Source organism: Hippoglossus hippoglossus, chromosome 8 (genome assembly GCF_009819705.1).
Source record: "Hippoglossus hippoglossus isolate fHipHip1 chromosome 8, fHipHip1.pri, whole genome shotgun sequence".
Classification (NCBI taxonomy): Eukaryota; Metazoa; Chordata; class Actinopteri; order Pleuronectiformes; family Pleuronectidae; genus Hippoglossus; species Hippoglossus hippoglossus.
In genome coordinates this window covers 15,779,604-15,799,967 of record NC_047158.1, presented here as the reverse complement: position 1 = coordinate 15,799,967, position 20,364 = coordinate 15,779,604, and the positions used below count along the sequence as shown (strand labels likewise).

The 20,364-nt window shown below is 42.9% G+C and overlaps 1 protein-coding gene across 1 annotated transcript in view; it reads right to left on the bottom strand.

The window, feature by feature from the left end:
* The window catches only part of baiap2l1b (BAR/IMD domain containing adaptor protein 2 like 1b), a 28,609-nt gene extending 8,911 nt beyond the window's left edge, over positions 1-19,698 (bottom strand). Inside the window, exons 1-10 of the mRNA XM_034594434.1 lie at positions 19,303-19,698; positions 17,046-17,121; positions 16,589-16,675; positions 9,101-9,162; positions 7,226-7,297; positions 6,771-6,905; positions 1,993-2,145; positions 1,595-1,750; positions 1,148-1,265; positions 824-1,040 (exon numbers count right to left, since the gene is read on the bottom strand). Coding sequence (XP_034450325.1) covers positions 824-1,040; positions 1,148-1,265; positions 1,595-1,750; positions 1,993-2,145; positions 6,771-6,905; positions 7,226-7,297; positions 9,101-9,162; positions 16,589-16,675; positions 17,046-17,121; positions 19,303-19,353 — 1,127 coding nt within the window. The 5' untranslated portion in view covers positions 19,354-19,698. The remainder of the gene's footprint in view (positions 1-823; positions 1,041-1,147; positions 1,266-1,594; positions 1,751-1,992; positions 2,146-6,770; positions 6,906-7,225; positions 7,298-9,100; positions 9,163-16,588; positions 16,676-17,045; positions 17,122-19,302) is intronic.
* Positions 19,699-20,364: the final 666 nt, after the last annotated feature.

Genomic DNA, 20,364 nt, shown 5'->3' with positions numbered 1-20,364 from the left:
TGCTGTCTTCTGATAAACATGATGATATACACTTTCTAAGCCTTTAGGCAGCAGCTCGCAGCAGCGAGGCAGCAACACCAAAGTTTTACTTTTGAAGGAAACTCAAAAATTATTCTTTTCTACCCTTGATCATTTTTTTTTTGTCACGATATATTCGGCAGGTAATTTCCCTTGATAGAGACAGAGATCAAACCTGATGAATGATTAAAATTAAAAAACACACTTCCAAGGGCTTCAGATCAAATCCCTGTTTAAGGAGTCAGACATCAGAGACCAGGGCAGAGCGGGCTTGGTTTGGCGCCTGCCTGTGCGAGAGAGCAGGTGGTACCTCTGAACTTCTCTCTCTCCGCTATCGTACATCCTGCCCTCAGGCCATACTTTGGTTTGATTTCCTTATCTGTGAGTGTTCCAGCTCAGGCATCACTCGATGAGCCCAGAGCGCTGTGTGTGTGTGTGTGTTCGTGGGCATGGCTGGCATCAACAATCAGGTAAGGGACCATCTGGCCTGTTAGGACAGAGCAGTCCAACTCATATAATTCACATGATCATTAGATGTACAGAGGAACCTGACCGGCATGATAAAAACTACGTAGGAGGAGGCACATGGTCATTATCCATCTCCCAATTTCAGAAATCAGTCCAAACGCATATCTCGAGAACCGTTGATCTTATTGGCTTCACTCATGGAAGTGCAATGTCGAATTTGTTCTGATTTGGACATGTGAAACATTTGATATCAATAGCAGTAGCGGGGGCAGAGCATCGAGCCTTAACAGGAACAGATGCTTCCCCTTCCCCGTGCCCCACACGTGGTTCAACTCACTTTCCGCTCTTCTCCAGTTCACCGTACATCCACCCGTCTTTCTCCTCGGGAATGAGCAGGACGATGACGTCCCCCTCGTCAAAGCTGAGCAGCGTGCTGTTGTTGCCGGCGGTGTGAGGGAAGATGGTGCGCACGCGAGGCCTCTTCACGACATTGTTGAGGCCCGCCCCCATGGACACAGACCTGGCGAGATAGTTCTCCTCAATGTTCACATGATCTGGAATTAGGGGAAGGAAGAAAGGTAAGGATTTCTAGGCACAATTAAGAACAGTCATATTTCATGTACACTCTCCAGCTTAAAGGAACATCATAAGTCATAATTACCTATGCTGCTGTTGTTGGTGATGGTGGATACTGGCGAAGTTTTTTTCTCCTGCGTGAACATGTTGGCCAGCGGGCTGATCTGAGGCTTCAGAGGTGGAGCCACAGGGGCCATAATGTTCTGCCATAGTAGCATCAATCATAACATTAGCATGTTAGCAACTGTGCAAGTGTGAGGCCAGTAGATCAAAAATAACTCTCTGTCACCCAACCGGTCTGAATGTCATTCACATTATCTTTACTAGAGTAAGAACAAAGTACAATAAAATATTGCCTTTACATGTATATGAGGTTTTTAAAATAGATATAAATGAAATCTAACTAAGTGATTATCAAGTTTCCGTCGTGAACTGATCTTGAAGTATTCGTCGTTGCACCACACTGTGGTACTATGAAACAAGGCAGCGACATATCAAGCACAAGAACGTGTATTTATTTCTACCATCATACCAGGCTGCGCTGTGACGGGGAGGGAGAGGGCATCGGCGTGATGGAGACGGGCGTCCGCAGCCCCTCGATCATCGACAAGATGCTCTCGGGCATGTCGGTGGCGTCGTTGCACTGGTCCTGCCAAGTGCTCAGCTTCGCCGTCAGTATGTCTCTGGCCTGTCCAGCAGGCACGGACACGACAAAAATACATCAAAACGAAACTGAGTAATCATCGCTGTGCACACATTTCCATCACTATGGTAACACGGTGCATGGTGGGTTTTTGTAATATAATGTTCTGGCTGCAAGTTTTGATCAGATTCAAAATGGTTGAAGATTTTTCTCTGCACAGTAACAACAAACTTTCAAGGTCAGAAAACATGTCGGTGAGATCTTTCTGTCATTTTGAACTGGTGTACCTTGTCGTGGAAGGAGGCGGTCTGGTAGGAGAACATACAGTGTTTGTCCACCAGGAAACAGAAGCGTCTCTTCTCCTCCAGCATGGCCTCCTTGCAGCCGTCTGCAACGTACAACTGCATGTCCATCTGACGGCTCATCAACGTTTCCAGGCACTGACGACGTACACACACACACAAACACACACACATGCAAACTCAACTGATTTACTCGAACATCATCCAAATACAATACCTCACACATCCATGCATGTTCTGAGTCCACGCATATGTGCAAAAGCAAATACAATTCCAGTCTCTCTGAATGGGTTAATGGTCTTTCATTAGTAAGACGTGTTGTTGCCATAGATCATCATGTTGTCTTATCATCCTGTGCACATGGTGCATTTAGGCCCTTTCACTGCAAAACCTGTACGCAAATCCAACAAGGGCAAACGATATGAAAGGAGCACAATTCCTTTCTGAGCATCCTAATCTCTGTCTTGCAGAACAGGTATTATTAGACTAGAGTTTACTGTATTGGCTGATTGGGCCGTCGTCAGTGTTTAGAGAAAGGACAGAGCCACAGGAGGGAGAGGGTCAGTCTTATCTACACTGTGCATGCGTGTCCGTGTGCATCAAAGTGTCTGTAAATCTTTCTGAAATCCGATACTCCTCTCCAGCTTTCATCCTTTTACTAAATCTAAAACTTATTTCAACATCTATAGTATCTCGGTGTGTTTGACATTTCTTTTGAAAACAAGAACAAAACACAAAGAAGCTATGTGCAGAGTTTTGTTACTGTAGTAAATGGAGATACGAGTAATCTAATATGAGAAGTATAGATTTAGAGAAATAACTGCAGGAGTATTCCCTAACTCCTCGTCCTGGTGTGAGCTTTCACAAACTAATTTATATGATTCTGTAGCTACACACACACACACATTTTTATGCGGACAGTTTCTTATAGCGAAACCACTTGTTTCACATGAGATCCATATTGTCGTCCTCGTCCGACTGACAGGAATGGGCACACCTGCTAACGGCTGTGAACACAATGGCACCACACACCCCCTCTCTATTCAGCTCTCACAACCTTCCTTATCTGATAAATCCTCTAAATGGCCGAGGGCTTTATTCAACCGGAGTCTGAGGAAATGCACGCATCTGCAAAACATTCAGTTTCTCCTCTCCTGTGTCAACTGTGTGCCGGGAAACATATTCTGCATGGAAATGTGGCAGCCACCTGGTAGGAGAGTTATAATGACATTCCACTTATTTATATGGAGTGTCACATTATGGTGTCAAATTAATAAAATCATTTAACCAAAGGTATTCATTTAAAAAGGTTCCTTTGGGTGTAAAATACCCACAACTCATACACGGAAATACTGTTGAATTATTTTTATAAAAACTGTCAGAACGGATAAAAAAATGACCTTAAATATAATCTAATTCCAGTGGGAAACATTAAACATAAACTGTGTAAACCTGTGTCTGTGTGTTTAGTGACAACAGCTAAGTAACTCCCAGCAGAGTGATATCACCGTTGTACAAACACTGCCGTCTGTCTAATGCCAGGAAGTCCTCACATGAACCCTGGCTCGCATTTGTGTCAACAAAATTTCACCAGCAAATAATCACACCTACACAAATAAAAGCTGAATTAAAAGGGTTTCTGCCCATTCGCTCCCGCATCACATCCTCTCCTACTGTCCCCAAGTGTTTGCATTCACGACTGGGACATTCAATAATCTGCCCCTGCTGCTGTGAGGGCAGGTTTTGCTGCGTCATTATCAATTCACCGATCGGTAAAAGAAGATGATATTGATATTTCATTATAAAGTTTTATTTAATAAATGTAATCTATGTAATCAAAAATGCAAAAGCGTTTTCCCACAAGTCCAAGTGTGCCACAGTGCCTACATTCATTTAGCTAATTGAGGTGTTTAATTTAATCACAGGGCTTGAAATGAATAACCAAGCGTATCGCATGCATTTAAAGTTCTTACAATTCTTCAGTCTATTCTTGTGTTTCGTTTTGGCAAAAAAAACAACTGCTCTTGTATAACGTGCCAGGAAAGATATTAAGAAATAAACAGAAGTGAGGGAGAGAAAAATGAGGGGGAAAAATAAACGACAAGAGAGTGAACACCTTTCCAGAACTGTGGAGGTGGGCGGCATAATTTGTACTAACAAGTGGATGAGAAACGAACAAGGGGGAGTGTGAAATGTTACACACACACACACACACACACACACACACACACACCCTCTTAATCACTTTTCATCTATAAACACTGCAGCTGGCCTGTTGCTATGGATAATCTGTTTACCTGAGAGCTATATGCAAAAGAAAGAGAGGGATGGAAATGGAAAGATTGAGAAAAAACACAGTGCTCTCTTTGACACATAAGACTCTTGATACACGTCTCAATCTCTGTTGATCCCGTCGACAGGGAGAAAAACTTGGGCTGGTTATTTTTTGGTGAGTCTTTTAATCAATTATTTGACAGCTGTGGAGGCTCTCCCACTTTTAAAATTTTTTTTTTTTTTAATCTTGTCTGGACTTTTTGACGGATTGCTCCGCAGTTTTGAAGTCTCTTTGGGGAACGGTGAATCAGCGGCTGCTAAGCTCCCGACACCCTGTCTGTCTGCTTGCTGGACCATCTCTGTGTCTGTCAGGGATCTAAATCCTTAATACCTGGCCTTAAATCAGATACGTGAGCACAGCAGCGGGCGAATTCGCCCGAATCTCAGCCTGGTGGGAAGGTATAAGAGGTGACGGGAAAAAAACCCATAAAGGAAGGAGAAGGAGGCATTGAGATGGAGGGAAAAGCTTCAGGAGAATAAAAGGAAAAAGACAAAGAGAAATGTGTCTATAATTTCTGTTAGTTAAATGTAAAGTATGTAACATAGGCCGCTAGGGGTCTTTAAATCGAAAAAATAACTAAAGACCGAGTTTGATTATGTGGTGAAGCAGCGTGGGATCATGATAATTGTTGTCTCACCATTAATTATGAAAATCTACCTGAGGCGACTCGTGGTGCAATTCCTTTGTTCACGGATGAGGTCATGTATTAAAGTTTTATTCACGCAAACGGCAAAGAATAATCGTGATCCATTATGAGTGACCAACACAAACAGTGGAAGGAAAAAGTGGCAATTCATAAGGGCAAACAAAACGAAACGTCCAAACCCTGGAGATAGTCAGCTTTCTCAGATAAAAGACAAAGGGAGGAAAATCCTCACATGTCAGAGGCTGAAACGAGGAAAGGTTGCCTTGAAAAATTACCTTAAATAATTGATAAAGGGAGTAATCGCTTCAGCTGTAGATCATAGAATATATATACAATTAAAGTGACAAGTTATATAAGCTCTCTACACAGTAACCTGAGGAAGCGAATGAAAAAGTATTTTTTCCTATTTTTGATTCTATGTGAGATATGAAACTCATTTATATTTTGTAAATCTCTCTCCATCCATCTCTCTGTCATTTTCTATGTGTGTGTCAGTGCAGCCATTCCCTCTGCCAGGCTCAGGTATAGGCTCGAGCTTGCCGGCAGAATACACAAAAGCCTTCCACATTCAGAGATGCACACAAACACAAACGCACACCCAGACGAACCTGCTGCCTGACGGGATCGATGTTGGGCAGGTTATGTAAAATCTGAGGCTGCTGCTGTTGTGCCCTCAGGGTCGCAGCTTTCAGATCAAATTCATCTGCAGTGTCACCGACAGGGTGCGGCGGCATCATATAATGACAACTGAAACTGGCTCTAATGACTTCACATTCCACAGATTCACATGTCTGATTGGATTTCCATCAAGATCCATTAGTTATTCTTTGAGAAATCAACTTTTTTTAAAAAATCTTGCGTTGTTAAAGAAAGTGAAACAAACTCCTGGATCCGCACAAAAAAAGGACACAACATCCATCCTTCCACCAAGTTTTTTGTTAATCTGTCAAGTAGTTTTTGCATTTTCCCACTAACTAACAGATAAACAGATACATGAAAGCAGATGAAAATGCCCTAATGAAGGTAAAAAAAACGGACAAGGATTCTTTTGACTGCCTCAGGGCCTGAGTATAGTTGAATACACAAACTTGATGCTGCAAAATATTAAGTTCAAAACACATTACTGTGTGGTTCTGCAAAGGAAGCTGACACACACAGCCAACCAGGCTTAGATATAAACCTAGAAGGGAATATTTAAATAGGGCAGCTAAAGTTCTGCATTAACCAAACATGTCTCAGACGTCCAAAACCATTGATACTACTGCATGCAAGCCAAGTGTTGCTCTGAATGCCAGTTCTGGTTGTTTCTGGTTGTACAGATGATTCAATATGAGGAGGGTGCAGCGCTTGTGTGCAGATAATTCTCTGGCTAGTACGGTAACTTTTATCCAGTAACTCTGCTCAAATTGGAAAGTTGCTCATTGTTTTGCTTGCTTGTGCGTGTGCATGTCCGGTGTGCATGCGGGTGGAGCAAGGTGGTGCATGAGAGGATTGCATGCGGGTGTATTGGAGTCGCAGGCGGCCAACAAACAAACATAGATCTTCTTCTCCTGCCTGACGGCACAGAGCGGACACTTCATACATTGTCCCCCCACTACTGTTACACTGGCTTTGACATGGTGAGTCTCAGGTGTCAAGGTTTGTGAATGATTGAGTATCTGTGTAATTATGTCTGTGCACATATGAAGAAACTGTGTGTCTGTGTGTGTGTGTGTGTGTGTCAAAGAAAGAGCATCCATGTGTGTGTCACGTATCTATACCTTGTTTCTATGTTCATCTCACCTCGCTCTCCCTGTTCTCGTACTTGTTGGCGTTCTTGCCTTGGCTCTTTCTTCTCAGCTTCTTCAGTTCAGACTGGGACCTCTCCAGAGAGTCCTGCTTCATCTTGTGCTCCATCTGATACCTCTTGAATGTGGCCTGACGCAGAGGAAAAACAAACGTGTGAACGCTGGAACTCCAGATCACGCAGAGATGAAATAAAAATGAGTTTGCACTTTAATGATGACTCGCTCAATACCTATTTGCAATTTCGATTAAGTGGCTAATTAATGATCTAAAAAGTAAACTAGCCCACGTGTATCGTGTCTCTGGGGTTTGGATACGTGACATATCCACACTTTGGTTGGCAAAATACACTTGACTTAACTTCCCCATTTAAAAACTCACGAATCACATTATCATGTTTGCTGTCAGGTTTTAAAGAATAACACACAACACACAACACACAAACAACTCACTGTGATGTATTTGACGTCCATTTCCGTCTTTCTCTCCAGCTCGGTTATTATCTCCCTGTGGAACCTCTTGAACTTTGGGTGAGGAGGAGGGAGGGAGAGGGGGGGGAAGAGGGGAAGAAGACAAACAGCTGATTAGAACCTCGATGGGCGGACAGACGGACGGACAGACTGACGGACGGACGGAGTGCAACAGTTGGTCAGATTTGCTGACACAGGGACACGGGGAAAACCCCTCAAAGAGAGAAATGAAGAGTGATCACACGGAGTGTATGGGTGAGTGTGTGCGGGGGTGAGAGCCCTCTCCAAGTTGCATTTATGAATGAGTCAGAAACGAAGCGTGGGAATGCCCACAGACTTCTCTCACTCTCTCCTGCTCTCTCTCTCTCTCTCATTACTGTGAGGGTGTTGAAGCTCTCCCACCACCGCCGCAGCCTTGTTGCTGTGCAGTGACCGCACCCACACGGGGCAGATCAATAAAGTGGAAGACCCCGTGACTGAACTTGCACAGATGACCACAGACACCTTGCCGCATACACACACACACACACACACTCACACACCCTTACCAAAGCAGACGAGCTGAATTAATGCTGTGAGTCACCAACTGGAGTCCATTAACAAGCCAACCCACCCACTGACGCTGTTAGCAACAGTGTCTCAGAGGAACGCCTCGCAAATGTTCTGACCCAAAGTTCAGCTTTAACAGGTTATTTTCAAACTGTGGCCTTATTTGTTTTCCAGAGCACAAAGCTACACTGATGTGAAAAATAGAAAACTTCAGGTATTTACGAGTTGTCATAACGTCTTGTTAATGACCATTAAAAGAGCCAATGACCGGCCAATTACAATTTCAATTGATGAGACAATACTTGCCCGAATATAAATACAAAATGTTTTTGTGTGTGTTTGTTTGTTAGTTAACAGGATTACACAAAAACTCCTCAACCAATTTCCATGACATTTTGTGGAGGGGTGGGGCATGACGCAAGGAGGAACGTTTTAATAATTGGTGTGGATCCAGAAGTTCTTTTTAAACTTTCTTTAACTTTGAATAAAAGAGTGTTTTAAAACTTTTTTTTCTCTCATAGAATAATTCATGGGTCTTGATGTATATGTGTTTTAGTATGTGTGTGTGTTATTTGTCCATGGTTGTATATCTATTTGAAACTTTTTGGGGGATTATTGCTGCTGATCTTGACCAGGATTTGCTGGCAGAAGAGATATTGTATCCCACTGGTTAGTTAAAGGATCAATTAATGAATAAAACAAAAGTAGTTTGATAAACTAATCAAACAAACCACAGAGTTTGAATTTGTCTTGTGACAAAATTAGAGGTAGATACAGTATCTTGGGCTTTTGGAACAGCCATTGATCATTTATCCTGTCTATGACTGAATCAACGAAACAATCAATAAATTAATTCAAATTAAATAAACAGATCAGGAAAAAAATAAATCATCCTGTGACGTTAGCGTGATTTCTCAATGCACCAAACTGTAACAGGTCCAGCTGGTGTTTTCCAAGGACGTGTTGAGACCTGCCCCCTGTTCTCAGCAAGGAAATAAGCCAACAACCCAAACCTGTTGTTTCCCTTCCTCCTGCGGCTGCTTTGTTTTCCTCATCCATCCTGCTACTGTAGCTGAGGTAGGTGGGTGGGGGTGCAGTGTCTGTTCAAGGCGGGAGGAGGAGTGTGTGCTACTAAACGGTGCTTGTGAACTGAGGATTCACCTGTGTGTTGAACGACAGGCTCAGAGAGTGACAGTGTCTGGCGTAGTGCGTTGGGGTGAGGCGACACACAATTACACAGCAATCATGCTACACAGGAATCTGCCGGAAGCAAACGCACACGAGAGCAGAAACACATCAAGCACTTACATTCTCCTCCAGCTCGAAATGAACCTTCCTGTGGACCTCGGAGATTTCCATCAGCACAACACCTGCCGACAAGCAGAGAAAGACAAACAGAGTAAATCCAAGTGTTTCCTTTGCCGTCTTTGCTGAACAGAGACGACGGCGTAATTTGAAGATATTGTGCAACACATGTACAATAACAATGAGTTGAATGCATATACTGAACGTCATCTGTGACCTCAACACCGCCAAATGTCACCGGCTGCGGATTCTGTTTCAAAAGATTTCCTGCGCTAACAAACATTTCACGTGCCTGGACCAGAAAAACTGGACCACCTGGTGCTCGGCTAATCAAAAAGAGCTTATGTGGAAGGAAACCACCAGTTAGAACCTTCTGTCTGCTGTTGCTCACAAATCAATCAAATTAGGATTAATGAGTTACAACCATTAGGTGGAAAAGCGTGATTAAATGTCTTGTTGTCCTGCTACACATTCCCAGAACCTTACAGATGTGTTTTTCATAAAAACAAACATACAGCATGAAAGTGACTCATTATAAAGTTAGCTGCATTTATAACAATTCATATAAATTATTTTATAGCAGCCAAAGGCTTTTGTTGAAGCCATTTTCAGACATAACCTTCAGAAAATGTCTGGAAAATTGGACAAAATTGACCAATTTCTTGCTGTAGAAAGCAAGTTTTTTCACTCGGGGACTAACAGGAACAGTTTGTCCAATCACATACAAGTCCCTCTGGAAACTTTCAAGAAAATATCCAAACTTTCCAGACTGTCTGAAAGAATACTAACTGAACCAAGCTGCACACACTCATAGATATCAGTCATTTAAATATGGCTATGATCAAAAACATGATGATGATCTGGTCCTTCCACCAAGTTTCATGGAATCCCTGGTGGTAATCCTGACAAACGGCGAAAGCATAACTTCCTCAGTGAAGGTAGTAACAGTGAACCCATCTTTCATGGCTAAAATCAGCGACCCTACTCTGAGCCACATGGCCTCAACACCCTGGTAGAACAATTAGTGTCTACAGCGGTTCCAGCTTCAGGTTGTTACACAGCAAATTATAATAAGTGTACTGAATATGTTGGGTGTGTTTTCTGTGCATGCAGGAACATATAGTATACGTTACATATGCAAACTCTCTGTCTACTGGATCGTGTCACATCTCAGATAAGACAGGATGGAAATTGTCCACAGGGGGAACTTGAGACTTCATGTTGTGACTTATTTACCGCAGTGAACTTTTCTCCGAAGGGAATTATTTTCCGTGTACAGCGTGTGAAGGTCGCGATACAAAACATTCTTCAGTATCCAGCTGTACTCTACTGGGAGGCGGGAGCAGTAACGCAACAGTGAGACAACAGATTTTCCACTGTGCACACACAGTATAGTGGCTTCTGCTTCAGAGCACGTACACAGTTCATTCGGATGTTTGGATATAAGACGCTGAAGACCAACGCTGCAAAATAAACCTTTAGTGAGTCCACACAAGCCTCGGAGAAGATTCATGAGTCATTATTTAAAAAGCAGCCGTGAATTCAGTGGAAAAAACCCAGTGCAGATCTGTTTACTCAACAACCGTCTGACGTGTGTAACGATTTAAGGCGTGATCCTGACAGATGTTCAGTAGGATCCTGGTCTGATGCATCACTATGACCTGTACATTCACCAGAACGTAAAGACGGCCCTTCCCTTCCGGGCTCTGCTCCACCCACTCGACACCACGCCTGCTCCACCTTGCCCTATGGCACAGTGGCTCTTTTTAACTCAGCACAGTTCAAACGGCTCAGCAGATGAAGGGCACAACAGTAAATCCGCCCTTTCATGGTGCAGGAGAAACCAGACTGAGGGGGGGGGACTAAGGCTGGGACAAGGTGGGACGGGAAGATGAAATGTGTCAAACGTGTAGTAAACGACAGGAAAAGGTACTGTGAGTATTGAGGGAAAGGGATGAAATGTGTGCTGGACATTTCAATCCAGGAAAAGGGTAGAGACAGATGAAAGAGAAAAGTCACGTGACACCAAAGAACGCCGTGTTCACAGTGAAGCAGGCACTGAAACGAACAGGCTCCTGTAGCTGCCCTGGTCTGAACACTTCTGACCTCAAAGTCCCCTTATCTTACAACAAGAACGACGTCTTAATAACATCAGCAGGCGTGGAGTCAAATACCTGACTGACTGGTTTGTTTGCCAGACACAAAAGTTATGAGTCATCAACGTATCACGATATCTGTATAACGCCAATGCAAATGTGTCATGTAACCGATTGCATTCAGGTGTCCGAGGGGAAACGTCACGGTGAATCAACGGCCCCTTTCCTGCAGCTCGCGCTCTTTTGTTTATTGTTGACACAATCTGCACAAAACGTTGCCGGGCAACAGACGTGCACAATTGAGCAAGGTGCGAGGGCCAAAATGTGTCATGATGTGGACAACACCGGAGGCGACGGCACCGCCATTAGCAAACAACACCGAGCCAAGGCAAACCCACACAATAAAGACGAGGCTGCCTGTTTAGCCAGGATGTAAGAGGGTCTGGAGTCTTGGCTGCACACAGTCAGCTCAGTGGAGGCAGTTTTATATTTGCTATCACAGTGGCAGTAGCTGTGAGTCACACACAAAAGGCAGCATCTGACAATTCAGCAGCCTTGAGAAGTAAAGCCAATGTAACGCAAATGAGAAAAATTCAGAAACTTGAAGTTCACCTCAGACACGGTGCCAGAAGAACAGCGAAAGTAAACTCGTCTTTCAGGTGCAGTTGTTATTTTATAGTTCAGTGTCAGAATGTTGGGTTTGAATGAAGCTTTGTGATTTAATTCAGTTCATCAGCAAGAGCGACTCTCAGACCCTGTTCAGATCTGGTATCAGCATCCGTCCCTCGGAGATCCTGACAAGTAGTCAGCTCGAAGTTCAGGACCGAAGATATAAAGGACCGCCGATACTCAGCTGACGTCCTCTGACCTTCTGAATGAACCTGTTTGTGCTTCCTTCTCTAACTAAACTAACCAAATCTCTGTATCTTCATTGTCCATAAGCCTGCAACTGATACTTGATTCTAGCTGTGTGTGTGTGAGCACAAGTCTTTACTGTAAGTCCTTGTTCCTGCTGGACAGGCTCACGACATCAAAACACAGATCTTTGCCCAACACTACTGACGAGGTGAAAATACAACATTAGACAAACATGTTGTGGTCTGATAGGCTACTTCAGCCCACAGGAGAGAAATGCTTTTGCTCTATTTTTTGCTTTCATGATCCACGTCGTACACATGACGATCTCTAACCCGTGTGTTTGTGCGTGTAAGTTTGAAGAAGGAAGAGACCCTGCCTCTGTTTTTTCATTAAACATAAATCCGTCCTACAAACAAAGATTACTTGAGGGCAGATGAAATTCTGTTAAAATGGTTTCATCAGGCTTCATTCTTGTGACACGAGCTCTCTGGCCTGAGATAAAATGTAATTCTTTGGTCGTCTGCAAAGCGGCCCACAGTTCTCTCACTGTTTTTGACTGTGGACAAAATAATCTTGGCACTGGTGAGAGCCACCTGACACACCACGCAAACCTGCTTAGATTACGTAAAGTGGGGATGATGCCATTTGACGGGCCATTGAAGGACAATGTGCGTGGATGTGTGTGTGTGTGTGTGTGTGTGTGTGTGTGTGTGTGTGTGTGTGTGTGTGTGTGTGTGTGTGTGTGTGTGTGTGTGTGTGTGTGTGTGTGTGTGTGTGTGTTTCTGTGTGTCTATTAAGCATCTACAAAGCTATTTCTGCTGTAAAGGGACAGAATTGGAAGAGATTAAATTCCCTGCAGACAGGCTGTGTTTTGTGTGTGGAGCCCCTGTCAATAATCTAAGAAAACCAACACAAATATTTTAGTGTACAGCATCACTGAGACTTATTTTGACCTGAAACAGTTAGAAGTTATAAAGAGTGAAAACGACGAGGTCTAAACTAGGTACGTCTCTACATCCTGGTCTTTCACATCTTGATTTTTCTTTCCTTGTTGGACCAGTGAATGAAACAAATCTGATCAAACGGAGTTCCTGAAAAAAAGAACAGTTTACATTTGACCTCTGGCAGAGGAGGAGGAGGAGGAGGAGGAGGAGGAGGAGGAGGAGGAGGAGGAGGAAGGAGGAAGGAAAATAGAGGAGTTAAAGCAGGAAGGTAGGAGGATGAGGTGCACCGGTCCTCCAATGCCTCTCAAGAGTATCTGGTTTCTGGTTAGCTACGCATCAGTGGAGCTCAGGTTTCTGACGGGGTAAGATCACTACGTCCACGAGCCGGCTCCGAAGCAAAGTGCACAGACTTTTAACAAACTCCTGGAATCCTTCACATCACAGCTGTGGACGTTCAGACTGGCTATAGGGACGTAGATTTCCCTTACAATGCATTTAGGTTCACAGGCCTGGTTAGATTAGATGACTTTTTTGCAATGTGTATTTAATCACCCCTTGCTCAACACAATCCCCCATAATGACTCAGACTAAACTGATGTGTCATGAGACCAGAGTGTCCCTCTCTCTGTCTGCCGCTCCCATGCAGGGATTAGTGGGTAGTGGAGTGTATCCACAGCTCAGGGGTGAGTGTGACTGAGCCTGGACACCAGGACTCCGCCCTACACGAACACCACACAACCATTTTCCTGGCATGTCTGTTATCCCCTATCGTTTTCTAATTTCTAATGGGGATTAAATCAGATTTTTGGATAAAAATAGCATTTTAATCATTTATATGGAGCGTGATGATAATCAGCAGTTTGTTTGTGTTCCTCCCCTCATTTCCTCTTCACTCACAGGAAGCACATTTCAAGCTGCACTCGCCACAACAGGACCAGATTTACTGTGAACTGCTCGGATCTCTTTCCTCTCACCGCAGCAAACAACAACAAACGAGAGAAAGAAATTCCTCGGATACCGATGAAAATGCCGGGGTCGGGCGTCAGCGAGTGCATGAAACTATGAACTGATCCGATACCACGTCGTTAAAGTTTACTACCGTCACCTAGATGAAACTGCAATTTTCATTTCCCGGAAATCACTACACCTTTGCCGCCGAAATCAGCAGCTAGGGAGAAGTGATTTTCGATGGTGTAGCGTTAGTCAGAGCAGATTAAATGTCAGCGGTTTGTTATTTCCCACTGAAAAGTCCCACAAGTAAAATGGCGACGTGCAACATATGCAAGACTTTTGAGCTGTAGATTTATTTATCTGTGTTATTTATCAGTTTATGTAGATAATAAAAGAAAGTGCTTGACATTCATTCTCCATTTGTAGTTGTTTTTCAACGGGTTTAGGTCATACAACAACGATAGCTATCAGCACTTCCATGCAGGGTTAGAAGCATACAGCTGTTAAAATACATCATATGGGCTAAGTCCAAGTATTGGAATCTGTATTGGTCAGAGAAAAAAAATGGTATCTGAAAATCTCTACATAAAAACCAGTCCTAACTGATAAACCAGTCCTAACTGATGTGCTGCCCTTGAATATCTTTGGGTATTTATTCATTTTTGGGCAAATCCGAAAGTGTAAAGCTTTTAAAACCCCTGAGACACACTGGCCTGGCAGAGAGATCGTTTCACGGTCACATTTCATAACACACCACTGACCACAGAGTACCTCCACCATGTGATGTTTACACGCGCAGTCAAATATACCTGTGTCTACACTGTGGGAAGATCACGTTGAACACCTCCACCTGCACACAACATTATCTGCTGGGAGCAATGCACAAATCAATACTGTGATTTTCTAACCACTTGCGAGATTTACACAAAGCTGGTTGTTAAAAACACTGAGATGTGGATTGACTGTTTAGCAGAATATAATCTCGTTGCCCCGTGAATCCAACGTGAAACTACAAACTTTTACAACCACCTTTCAAGTCCACATGAGACGAGGTGGGGGTGCTTCTTAGTGTTTTTCTGGGGGGATGGAAAATTACTTTCGAAAGTGCCAGTAAACTGAGACCTGTGCGGCACCAGGTGCCACCTCCCATTGTGCTGGTGAATTTAATTAGCAGGTTTGCTCCCAATCAGCAGGGGAGTTGAGAGACGTATACAGTGGTTAAATCAAAGCGAGCCTCTGGTGACGGTGGGTCGGGAAACCAGACCTCTTTGGATTGCAAATGAGCATCTGCAGGAACAGACTGACGCCTGGGGAGTCGGCGAAAAAACTAACAGGGAACCAAACAAAATCTTTTGGCGCTGTGTTTCTTTAAGCTCATCACACACGCAGCGGTGCATCCATCACGAGGGCCGCGCGGGCGTTAATCAAAGCGTACCTGCTGCTGTGCAACCGTGCTCACTGAGTTGTGTATTTCAAGGACAATGAGACATTGTGACAGCGCACACATTCACCTTCCTTCATCAGGACGAGAAACAACAGCAGCCACATCTGCACCAGTGACTACGTTTACATGGACAGCGATATCCTGACTGTTGACCTTATTCTGAATTGTTTCGATTCTGATGTTCACACTAGATGAGTTGCTAATAGACAATTTCATTCATATTCCCGTCTACATGTTCCAGAGAATAGTACGATTATGACATAAGGCAGTTGGTAACTGTTGCACATGTCGATGTTGCAAAATGCTGCAAAAAATCCAATAGACTGTTAAAAGGCAATTAAGATGTACACATGTCTACATAATGTGACTAAGGTCAGAATACTCCACGTCTTCATTTGATGGATGTCATTATTGTCGTCATCATTTATGTGGGCTGCCTCTACCTTTACTGCACATTGGTGCGTTTGACATCCGTGCTGTCAAGTAGTACTAATCGCTAAAGTGCATAGAAAACAAGTCTTTACTCAACTCTTTACATTTGAACAGAGAAAATGAATGAACCTGTTCACTTTGTTAACTTTGTTGCCACTGTAATATCATTATGGTTTTACTACCAGAAAAATGAACGTCGGTAAAACGTTACGTGTTATAATTGGTCTGAAGGTCTGAACTATCCAAAAGGATGTTTTCACACTGCAAACCAACCGAACCGTAGTTGTGTTTGATTTGGACCGAGACTATCTTATTGGTCGGTTGGTCCGGCCTGTGGTCTGACGCACCTTTCACACCTGTTATTTTCTGTCTGAAGGTCCAGACTAAACAAGGCAGGTGTGAAAACGCCCAGGATTAGTGTTTTATACATTATCAAATTAATCTTTAGGCTTTGTGTTGTGTATCCAATGCTTATTTTTCCAAACTTTGGATTTCTTACTAGATTCAGTCTTGTATCTTGGACCTATAACTGGAACAACTTCTATATAAAGAGTAACTTGTCTGCTGTGCACAATAGTGTTTCAGCTAATACTGCCAGACTTGACCTAAAGACCTCCTGAAAACCAATAATACATTCCTCTGAGAGCCATGTGAGATAAACAGCTATTTGAGGAAAAGCAGGGACGATCTCCACAGTCTGCAGACCTCCCACAGTTTATCCCAGAAGAGAGAGAGAGCCAGAGGACAGGGCAGCGTGGAGACTTACCTAATTCTCTGGAGACAGGAGACACTGCAGCGTTCTCCCCAATCTTAGACATTGCATCAAAATACAACTTTCCCGCCAGGATCATTGCTGGGAAAACGATAAAATGATCATTAATATTTGTGAGGATAGATTTGGGGAAAATTTGACACTCCCTAAAACCTGTAGAGGACCACTTGACACCCAAAATATTCAAATATAATAGATACAAATAAAACCTGCTACACCTGCAACCAGAACAAAGCTCAGGTCTATTCAAACAAAACCTCAAAGGCAAAGTATTCCAAAATGTTTAATGAGCTTTGGCCATAAAAGTCACAAAATCTCTTTTGTTTCTGATGAAGTGGACAAATGAGGAGGACGGCAGCAGCTCAGTCACACTTTAACTTTCAAATCTGCTGTTTTTCTAACCTCATAACTTATTATGAACTTCAAAATTTATGTTTTCAAAAACACTCACCAGCCACTGATTTCTCATAGTTCTTGCCGACGTTGACCAGGTTCCTCAGGCCTGGATTGAACTGATCCATCACAGTCTGGGAGGAAAACAACAAAAAAACAAGTGATGCAGTTTGTTATAATGTCAAACAGGTTTATTATTTGGGGTTTGGTTCGAAACACACATGGGTTAATATTTGGCCGACTGTTTACATGACTGAGTGACATCGGATGGGAGTTACTTCACCTTAAACCCTGCGGACTATTCATTAACCGAAGCTACGACCGGTGACCTTTGGGCAAAGCTTCACCTGAGTGTCTCGTCTTGAATTATCGCTCGTATAATGTGGGTGGAAACGAGCAAAATGAAGAACGAAAGTCAGAAACCGCTCAGAGAAAGAAAGAGAGGAAACTATACCGAGTAGAAAATGAAAACATTTTATCCCAGACGCAGCGTGGGGAGGTTTTAGGATTGATAAAAACCAGTATGACGTGGCTCTGTCCATTCTTCACATTCTCTGATCAATGTCACAGATTGGAACTATCATCCATAATCCTGTGCTACACCGATCACTTATCTCTGTAATTAGGTAAATTAGTCGGCTATTCTCTGTCCGTATCTCGTCTTCCCGACAGGTGATACGGTCTCAGCCAAGTCCAGAGTGCAGGAAAAGAATAAAACGTCAGTAAAGCACCTAAAGACAAACATAAACAAAGGTCTCTATCAGAAGATGCTGTCGCTCTGATTGCGTTACACAACACCTTGCATCTTCTAGTTTCAGTGTTCGCGCCATATACGTAAACTGTGAAGTAATTTAAAACACAAAGAAAAACCTAAAGCAGAAACTCTTCCCCTCATTCGCTGGTGTACTGGTGTAAACACACAGTGCTGTGGGACAACTGTTGATTGTAGCTGGGGGACAGAGGAGCTTTGCTATATAATCTTACCACACAACACACTCAGCCAGCTAAATTATTAAACCTGGAGTCTCTTTCCTGCATTTCATCACACCACAAGGAGCTGTGGGGGCTGTCCCCGAGAGCAGCAGCAGATAATAACCCTTCAGAACGAAGAATAAGTGTTTCTGGGGGAGACCATTAAAATCTCTTCTTCTTCTTGTTCTTCCCTGCGGCCTCTACGTACTCTCGCCTTTTCTGTCCCACCTGTTGAGTCCAGTGTGGGACAAGTCACAGCTCTTTGGTGGGGTTTAGTGAATGCTGCGGCTCATGTTTGTTTATTCTAAACACTTTTAAAGGTTCAGTGAATGAATTCCAGTTACTCATTGGATGACACAGATGCCAGGGAACATTACTGAGAAGCTCAAATGATGCTGATCAACCAGCGACACAGTATTTTGAGGAAATGGCACTCCCATTGGGTGGGGCTATTTCTTCAACACCTGAAACTTAAAGTTACTTAACAGTCAGTTGAGAGCAAGCTGCTCTTAAACTGACTATAATCCAGATATTATTCTGATGCAGAGGTAAATAAACAACAGTTCAGTCTATGTGAAGCTAAGACCCCATTCATGTGTTTAAAAAAACAGACACTTTAAAGGGATGGTGTTTGAGTCCAGAAAAAACTTTTGGAGTTTCAGGGGTAAACACACAGGAATGCGGCTCCAGAGCAGAGCAGGACATTCAGGCTAAAAACAAGGTGTGAATGACACAGTTTTGAGTCTAGTTTGAATGTCAGGGCTTAAAGACACTTGGATGACATCACAGGAGATGTGTGGAGTCTTTATTCTGTGGGGTTTTTTTACGTTTGAAGAGTCATCATCATTTAATTCAATTGTATTGGATTTGGCTGCAACGCTGTTTACCCCTGAAACTCCAAAAGTGTTTTGTGGACTGAACCACTTCACCCACTCCTCCATGTGGGGAGTGGATAACGAGTGCATTTTCATTCTTGGGTGAACCATCCCTTTAAACTGTCTATAATCTAGATATTATTCTGACACAGAGGTAAACAATCAACAGTTCAGTCAATGTAAAGCTAGGACCCCATTCATTGTTTTTTAAACAGACACTTTAAAACACACCCTGCATTATCGCGACTTAGAATAAACTATATATTATGATTCCAGATTGTATTCCCTGTTTGATGGATACTCAAATATCTACTGGAATGAACTGAGCCTAGTTCCTTATCAAGCAGCTTTCAGAGGGTCCGCAGCAAACAGAGGTCTCTGACAGTGAAAAGTTAAAGGACAGCAGGGATCCTGGAGGACACATGTATGACGGTGTTCTGTCCTCGCACCTGTTGTCTTCCCACCCACCTTGTATGTGCCTTCAGTGAGCTTGTTCACCTCCTCCGCGTTCTTCGACATGTTTAGATCCCTCACGACGCCGGAGCCACAAGAAGGAAACACACACACACACTCACTCACACACACACTCACTCACACACACACTCACTCACACCTCACCAACGCCAAACAAAAAGGACAAAAAGAAAAGATCCAAAAAAGGAGGAGAAGTGACCGAACCTACGGACACATGAAATCCCTCACGTCCAGCAGGAGACGCAAAACGCACATAGTCCAACAAAAAAATGAGAACAATATAAATAAAGGGAGGAATAAGGAGGAGAGTCCAGTGCTGTGTGTGTGTCTGCTGCTGCTCCTGCTGAGTGTGTGTGTGTGTGTATGTGTGTGTGTGTGAGCAGTAGAAGAGCTGAGCTGTCAAACTTGTAGGTGGTGAGTTCACCGGAGGGGAGGAGGCCTGAGGAGGGAAGAAAGGTGCAGGCGTCAAGTTTACAGCACTGAAAGAGGGACATAGATTTCCGGATAGTTTCACTTTCAAATTAAAACTCTCTAAAAGCTCACAATATGGGATATCTCATCTGGAGGAGATAACTATGAAAATAAACAACAATGAGAAGCATGAGGTCGATCTGATTTCGTCCATTTCAACCCTGGTTTTAGCTCAAAAGGAAAAAATCTATAACTACAGGTTAACATCACTGCTCTTAATACATAATAATAACAACAACAACAACAATAATAATAATAATTACTTTATTTATATGGTACCTCTCAAAACAGCCGTTTCAACCTGCTTTAAAAAGAGTAATACAAAATGATTTAAAATCAAAGACACAAACAAAGTTATTTTATTTATCAATTAACTATTTTACCGTTTTCAACATCTTGTAAAAAATATTGGCAAAAGACAGGGATAAAAGAAAAAGTAATTAAAAAGTAAAACACATATAGCTGAAAATGATTAGGTACTGATCATAATAACTCTCAATATTATTATTATTATTATTATTATTATTATTAGTAGTAGTAGTAGTAGTGGTAGTAGCATTAGTAGTAGTAGTAGTAGTAGTAGTA